Source organism: Melospiza georgiana, chromosome 1 (genome assembly GCF_028018845.1).
Source record: "Melospiza georgiana isolate bMelGeo1 chromosome 1, bMelGeo1.pri, whole genome shotgun sequence".
Lineage (NCBI taxonomy): Eukaryota > Metazoa > Chordata > Aves > Passeriformes > Passerellidae > Melospiza > Melospiza georgiana.
In genome coordinates, this window is record NC_080430.1 from 39714550 (window position 1) to 39722701 (window position 8152).

Consider the following 8152-nt stretch of genomic DNA (forward strand, 5'->3'; position numbering starts at 1 on the left):
CTTTTCCCCAATGTATTGTCCCATGCTGCTGAATAAGAATGCTTTGCAATTGTTCACATGGTTTCTTACTTCCCAATACAGTTTTATAAAAGAAAAATTACTAAGAAAATCCATTGTCAAAAATTTCCTTAATGCCAAAGCCACAACTACATATTACTGTGTGGCTGTATGAGACACCACATAGTAATTTATAAAAAACATACAAAGAGATTTTTTTTTGTTTGCAAACCAACATCACTCCTATAAATTTAGCAGAACTGCTTGAAACAGTCTTCTATCAAAGATTCATGGTGAAAATTATTTTTTTGTTTAAATATGATCTTGAAATTGTAGTTTTTAAAATATTTATCTTATAGAAGTAACATTTTACCATGCCACTGAAACAAATCTAAAACCATCACCTGAAAATAGAAATATGTCATTTTAATTGACAAAAATTTCATACATTCAAAACAAATTCACATTTATGAAGAAAGTATAAATTTTAAACACTGATGCCACAAGTATTTATGCCTACATTTCATATCTAGCTCCATGAGGAACAGGGTATAACCCTATTCATTTAAGGATTAGGAAGGAAAGTGATCATTTGTTTGAATCAGGTTGCATCTTGGAAAGATCTCATTCAAAATCTCACCAATATCACTTTAAAAAAGAGAAGTGGTATTTAAAGTTTTTATTCTGAATATAGAACCATAGTACATACAGGAAAACTGCACTCTGAGAATTTCACAACAATAACTACTTGAACAAGAAGCTACCCTCCTCTTCTTGTAGCTATTTCACTTGAGATTCAAGGAATGCAACATTTGTTTCCCCAGTGCTTTTTTCTACTAATACAGAAATTGAGAGTCCAAAATTTCTACATAAGAGCAGTAAAAGACAGATGACAAAAGCGAAATAAAAATAAGAGAAGTAAGTAGTAAATTAGGAAGAAGGCAATTCCAATTTAGAAACAGCATTTGGAACCTGCAGACATATGACCAAACACAGACCAACAATGTGTGCTATGTTTGAAAGAACACTTCCACTTTCATATACACTTTAACTTGGCAGCATTACCTTTGTCCAGTCTTGTAGCTTGTGCTAGCTTTTTCTGAGCTTTGCTTTTCAGTTCCTGGAGGGGAATTGCAGCCAGTGCTTTTTGCTGAATAGAAGGATTCTCATACATCAACACAAGACCCTCAAATTTTGTCTGAAGTGTTTTCAAGATTTTTGCAGCCTGCAAAAGGATTTTCAATCACAAGATGATTTATGAATTTTCACCTTCGCGCAGAATAACCAAGATCTATTTTAGTTTATGTCAGTCATAATTCTATGTTCATGTTTACATTGTATATTTATTTACAGTGCAATGTTTATTTGCAAAGATATCAACAAGAACTGAAGACACCACCACTCAAACCATAAAGCTAGTCTTGCTGTCTCTAAGCATTCTGAATGGTGTCTTGAGTGAAAAATCAATTAACTTAGGGAGAAAACTGTTTTTGAAGACACCTTTAATGGAAAAATCTTTGACTTCTCCTCCCCACCTAATCTCCTCCTCCTTTCTTTTGGACTGTTTACCCAAAATCCACAAAAAGACATGCAATTGCTTTCATTTTCTGGGCACTGCTACACTGGTTTGTAGAACTATATTATTGATGTATTCTGCTTATTATTTCTTATTCATGAATGTTGCTTGTCTGTTTCTACTTCCTTCTTTTATAGATCAGTTCTGGTAGAGGTTTATATAGACAGCCCAGTACCCAGCCACTGAACCATGCAGTTTCAGGAGCAACTGGATAAAAGAACAAGGTTTCCTTCAGTCAGTTATCCTAAGTGTCACCTAGAGGCACGTTGCACACAATAAGGTACAACATAGATACCAAAACTAACAGCTGAGGTTAATAATAATGAAGCTGGTAGCTGAGCAAACCATTTGTTCCCATTTAAAAAGGAACAATACAGAACATGAAATGGGATTTTGAAAGTAAGAGTCTGGCATATTTTTGGGGGAAGTCTGTGGCACTGCTAAATTACCTTTTCTCTATTGTTACATCATGCTTCAGCCTTTAGCCTTGTTAACTGTGATTTTAATTTAATCAAAAATGCAATGCTTTCCTGAGAGGCTTGCAGCAAATGCAGTATCATACACCCAGGTGTGAGAATGCTTCAGAAGAAAACTTCTTTTAAAGGAGCACTCAAATTACAAGTGCTTGTTTTGATGCTGTTACAGTACTTCAGTATCAGTCCTTCATTTTCATAACTGCTAAAACAGAACAGAGCTTGTTTTGCTTTTCCTGGAGCTCATCAGCTGTAGGTAACTGGTTTAACATCATAAACTCCATTGTGTCCAGATTCATTTAATGCAAGTTGAAAGGAAGAAATAAGGGACATTAGAGACTGCCAAAGGCCTTAAGACCTTCATGGTCCATCAGCTTCCTGAAAGGGTATGCAGGGATATTCCTCAGCACAACAGGAAGTCTCCCAGACTCTCTGACAACTTGGGTTTCTGATGCAAAACCATCAGTGTTACAGTAGTGCTTAATCTGCTTTATAAAAGCCACTATATGAAGTGTTATGCAAACATTTAATTGTAGAAGCCAGGTGAAGCTTGCTGCAGTTCTAAGTTTGGATACACCTTTCCTCCTGTAATCACTATGCCATTCAGGAAGGGATCAGAATCCATCCACCAGAATTAACAACTAGCTCTCCTTCTCCTAAGTCTCAAGAATATTTTATGACAAGAAATGCAGAAGAAAACAATGAGGCAAATTCATGGTGGGCTAGGTTCCTAGAACTGTGTATTTAGGAATATTCCTCTGTTCTTTCAAATAATTTGCTTTTCCCTGCATTTACCAGGCCTCCCATGAATGACAGGTGAAACACACAGGCAAGAAAAAAATGCTTGCACTACAGACACAACTCTAAATCTCTCTGACATCTGTCAGCAGTGCATGCAACAATAACAAAACTATAACTCTGCAGTATACTCACTGGAAAACAAACCCCACTGCTGTGCAAGCAAAATGGCCAAGTCACTGCCAGACTTCCTTCTAATCAATTCAGACTATAAAGACCAAATTCAGTGGCTCAGAGACCTATCAGTACAGTTCCCTGCAGAGATCAACTAAATAGAGCATTCTAACAGAGTGCAAACACTGCATTACTAACACTTCTAAATAGCAGTAATTTTGGTCCCACCACCCAGGCATGGAAATGAATAGTTTCAGAGAAATGGATCCACAACTCTGACGGCTAGTGTATGTTGGGGCAGAATAACTAGAAATTGCAAGGATTAACCTCCGAACACATTGTGTCAACATTGTGCAACATCGTTGTCACTGTAGGTTCAACTTAAAGCTTCCCTTACTAAGCAGTACAGCAGCAGCAAACCATTCTACAGGTTTCATAATTGCTTCCAACCACCACTGCAGAAGTGACTGAAACAGTAAAAATCTAGAAGCAGGTCAAAAAACCAACCCAGAAACCTCCAAACAAAGTAAAACAAATCCAGTCAGCATATTTTAGAGACAACTACTGCCATGCTAACATAATTAGATTAAATGTCTCAATACAACATGCCTACAACAGTGGTTTTCCCAAAAGACCTTTTGTGTGAGGATGGCTCATTCAGTGCTCTCTATCCCCAAAAGCCATCACTCCAAATAATGCTTTGCCATTTCTCATTCACTGACTTGGGTAGGCATTGGGAAGAAACAGTATGTCATGGTTCATATCCAACAATATACTGATAATATAATGTAAAACATGCAAATTGTGTTTAAGGATGCATTGCAAGTGAGCTTTTGGAAGGATTAATCTTACACCAACTTTGAGATTAAAGTGACACTGGTTCTAGGAGGAAAAACTCTTCAGAAAGTTAAACCAAAGCATCCTCAAAAGCTTCTATCAAGAGGTGTAACTTAGTTTTTCAAAGTTGTATGAGGTGGTGAGTCTTCTCCCATCAGGCCAGTTAACATCAGATGAAAGGTCTCTGCTCTGCCTTGATCAGGAACTTCACCTCAACTTCTTGGACAAGGGAAACTTAGCCTAAATAACTATAAATTTGTCCTTGTTTGGCTAAATTTCTGTTTTTAATGACAGGCACATGTGAAAAAAGAAAGCCCTCCTCACAGGCTACACATAGAGATCAGAATGCATGAACCAAGACAGCAACAATTATAAGCATTATGGTTATGGTCCTCTTCTTCTGCCGGCACTCAAACACCAAACACAACCCTACTTTTAGCTTCCCACTCTCCCCCTTGTTTTCCATCTTGCTGCTCCTTTTCAACACATATCAGCTTTTTTTCTTCACACTCCGATCAACAGAATATTCATGGACATCTTCAACAAAATCTCCTGCTAATATTCTGTTTATAGCACATTTCATGCTTAAGTTGTATGTAAACTGAAGAAAACACTCAAAAACTTTGAGAAACCACTGGGGGAAAAAATGCCTAGTCCAACCTTCTCAAAGCAAGATTAGCTATGTGGTCAGACCAAGCTGCTCTAGGCTTAACAATGTGCTTATTTGGAGTCTACTCATTTTCTCTGAGCATTTAACTGTCCTAACAGTAAATTCTTCTTCAATCTTTATATGCAAGACTAAGGAGCCTATGAAGTTTGCAGATCATAATTACCATTTCAAGAGATTGCACAAGTGATGTTTCTGGTCGCTGACGGGCAGGGGCAACAGGTCCTGAAGGGTGCTGTGCAGCTGTCTGAGTGCTGCTGACAGCTTCAGAGGATCCTGATCTGTGGATTTGGTTTGACTCATTCAGTCTGCTACTCCTCTCTCCAGCAATTAAGTCTCTGATTTTACGTAGCTGCTCAATTGAAGCTTCCTTAGGGAAAACCAGGTGAGTTTCTCCCTGAAATTCAGACAAGTGAATTCAGCAGTTAATGCACGTCTAAGCTGGTCAATGAGCTGTAACTTTAGCTGCAGAGTTTACTGGAAGTTAGCATCCTAAGGCTTGGCAGGATTCAGCTTTTTAGATTAGGTTCCTTACAATAGAAACCTGAAGCCTCTCACAACTTCAGAAGCCTACTAGATAAAGAATCTAGAGTCAATCTAGAGAAACAGAGCTTATACCAACATGCTTTGGTTAGTAACTTATTTTGTGGAGCCATTCATGGGCTGTGCAGTTATGGCTTGGCACAGAAAGCAGCAACAACAGAAATGAACAATTAATGCTCAGTTCTCATAGTACAGTAATTAAATCCTAGTCAACACAGGAAGACATCCAATGCTGAGGGAAGAAGCCCCGAGGACAGCATTTGCTGGAAATTCTCATACATACTGGTATCTTTTATGTTGAAGTTTTAAGTTCTCAGGCAATATTACTCTTATTACAAGTGGTACCTGGGTTGATTTTTGGGTTTTATTTTTGACTGCAACATGATTACTGGTAGCATAACAAGAGATCAGTCATTGACAGAATCAAGTATCTGCGCTTAACATAAAGGAACAGGTTACTAAAAACATGAATAGCCTGAAGCATTCATCCCTTAACAGTTTCAGTTTCTACCACTGCAGCACTTCTATTTATTAAGGTAATTTGTTTACCTACAATTACTTGAGGTCACATATCACTGCAGATGGAGACTTGGTGTTAACACTTAAAAAACCCCACAAAACTAAATGGAATGTATCAATCCATTATCAAGCAGAAGCAAAAGAAGGAACAATATTAGCCATGCAGTTGAAGAGAAGTTTGTGAGCTCCAGCTTTGACAGACACAATAACATAAGACTGAGACAACACACTCTCAGAGAACTGCCCCCACCTACACCACCCACCTCCTGGTTAAAATACACCATTCAAAGTCTCCTGAGCACCCACATAAGAATAAATCCACAAACCGTTTCTCCCTCTGCAGTCACCACTTCTTTCAGTAGACTTTTTCTTTTAATAAACAAATTATAGTAGTAACTTTACCCAAAGAGAAGGCAGAGGTCTCATGACAGCTGGACCTAAGTAACATAATGTACATACCCATACAGTTTGTGGCATCAAACAGACAAATTAAAGTAAAGCAAGAGCTTTGCACTGTTAAACAAGAGTTGGGTTTCCAGTAATTATAAAAATTGCTTCTAGTTTAACAAGCTTTGACAGTTTAAGTTCCACCAAGTCAGGGACCACAGCAGAACACAAAGCAATCTTTGAAACGCATCCTTCTGACTGCAAAATAATCAAGATTCAGGCAACACTATTTTAGGATAACATTTCATAACTTTTAAAAATGGGCTTTGAAGGACTCACCCTCCTACTACTACTTGAACAGTCAGTCTGTTGCCCTTCACTACAGTCATGACAACACCAGTACTTGTGCAGCTCTCTGTGAACTGGCTGAAAACATTTCTGGTTTCGTTTTGGAAGATTAAGTTTTCATCAGATCAGCTTCCCTTATCTAAATCACTACAGGGCCCTACTAATGGTAGGAACATGAAGAAGAGTAGAGCTTCTTAAATTTTTTTTCTCCCTTTGAAATGACAGTTTCAACACTCATTTATAATGTCTGATGTCCAACAAACAGCACATTACTACAAAGAGAAGGGGTTTCCACCCTGCTTCCCACCACTTCCTTTGTGCCAGCACGGATATGTATCTAGCCATTCAGTAAACCAGCAGTGCCTGAGCAGCAAAACAAAAATCTTGTTATGAATTAGGTTAGCTCATCATTTTTCTGAAGCAGCCACATCTAAATTCTCTGCTGGTTAGCTACAGATATTTGTGGACAAGGACTGAAAGAAAACACCAACTGCCCTAAAATCTACTGCCTTGCAACAAAGAGAAACAGAAAAAAAATCCAATTTTCAATTTCATTATGTAAACAGATGAAGATACCTGAAGTTATTACATTATACTCACCTCTTGAAACCCCATCTCAAATAAACATTCAACAGCTCCTCTGACAGGCAACAACCTTGTAGAAAATGCTGGATTCCCAATCCGAATTAATCTGTATTTTTCCTCATAGGGATTCCTGAACAAATTGAAAGTTATAATTATATCTGCAAATGAAGGAGACACTTAAAAGCTGAGTAACTGTGAAAGATTTTTTTTGAAGTTTAGTTTCATTTACATCACTTAGGCAAAACCTACATAAAACCTAAGACTTTATAAATGTTTCTTGTGCTTAGTTCTGAGTTACCAACGGGTGCTAAAGTTTAACTTGCAACTTATGCTCATGAATTCATGTTTTGTAGTGATACTCAAAAGGGCTAAGAGACAATTTCACATCCCCTTATACGTGATGCATTCCAATTGAACCTGCCAGATTAATGCTGGATGGCTTTGGCACCACCACCGAAGCTGTGCTAAACTGCCTGGTACTTGAGTGGAACGACTGTAGTCTCCGTACTACCTTTCAGTTCCCTTTCCTCTTTCAATTCCTTTAAAAACCTTTTTCTCTCGCCTCTTTCTTTAAAAGAAGCCAGCCCGGGACTCGCCATTCTCTGTCAGCAGCTTTAACAAGTGGTTGACAAGGCAGACACAGCCAGGGAGGGGCAGCCCGTGCACCTGGAGCTGCCGGAGACACCAAGGTCAATCACACGAAAGAGCCACCTCGCAGAAACTCGGCTATAATTAACTCTCGGTACCAACCCTGCGAAGTCAGAAGCACAGGGCAAGCAAAAAAGTAGAATAAAAAAAAAATCTAAATGAAGTAAAAAATAAGTTTAAATCAAGTTGAATTACTTGCTGTGCATCCACTCGTTTTTAGGTAGTTCAGTACCCACCTAAGGTGGAAAATCAGAATAAGGCATCATCTTGTGGTTAATACACAAACTCCTAAACTTTCAAAACAAACCAACGAGCAATAAATAAACTGAAATCCAGAACACTACACCTCTGTTAATGTAAGCAACATTAATTTTAAAATAGCGACAAAACCACGCGAGACGCTTCTGAGCTCCGGTATTACACAACAGAACCGAAAGCGCCGCGCGGAGCCGGAGAGCGGCCGGCGGGACCCTGCGGCACCGCCCGCGGACCGAGGGCGGCGACCCCGCTCACCGGAGGATGTTGTCAGCGTAAGTGAGGAGCAGCCGCGAGGCCTCCAGGAAGATCTCCCGCCTGTTCTGGCACAGCTCGCTCACGGCGGGGGAGCCCGGCGAGGACGAGAGCCCCAGGGCAGCCGCCATCGCTGCCCGCCCCCCGCGC

The 8152-nt window shown here is 39.2% G+C and overlaps 1 protein-coding gene across 2 annotated transcripts in view; it reads right to left on the bottom strand.

Annotated features, from left to right (window-relative positions):
* The window catches only part of NGLY1 (N-glycanase 1), a 35288-nt gene extending 27136 nt beyond the window's left edge, over nt 1-8152 (bottom strand). For both annotated transcript variants that reach the window (XM_058021161.1, XM_058021168.1), the window contains exons 1-4: nt 8006-8152; nt 6860-6974; nt 4629-4859; nt 1063-1222 (exon numbers count right to left, since the gene is read on the bottom strand). In XM_058021161.1, coding sequence (XP_057877144.1) covers nt 1063-1222; nt 4629-4859; nt 6860-6974; nt 8006-8133 — 634 coding nt within the window. In that variant the 5' untranslated portion in view covers nt 8134-8152. The remainder of the gene's footprint in view (nt 1-1062; nt 1223-4628; nt 4860-6859; nt 6975-8005) is intronic.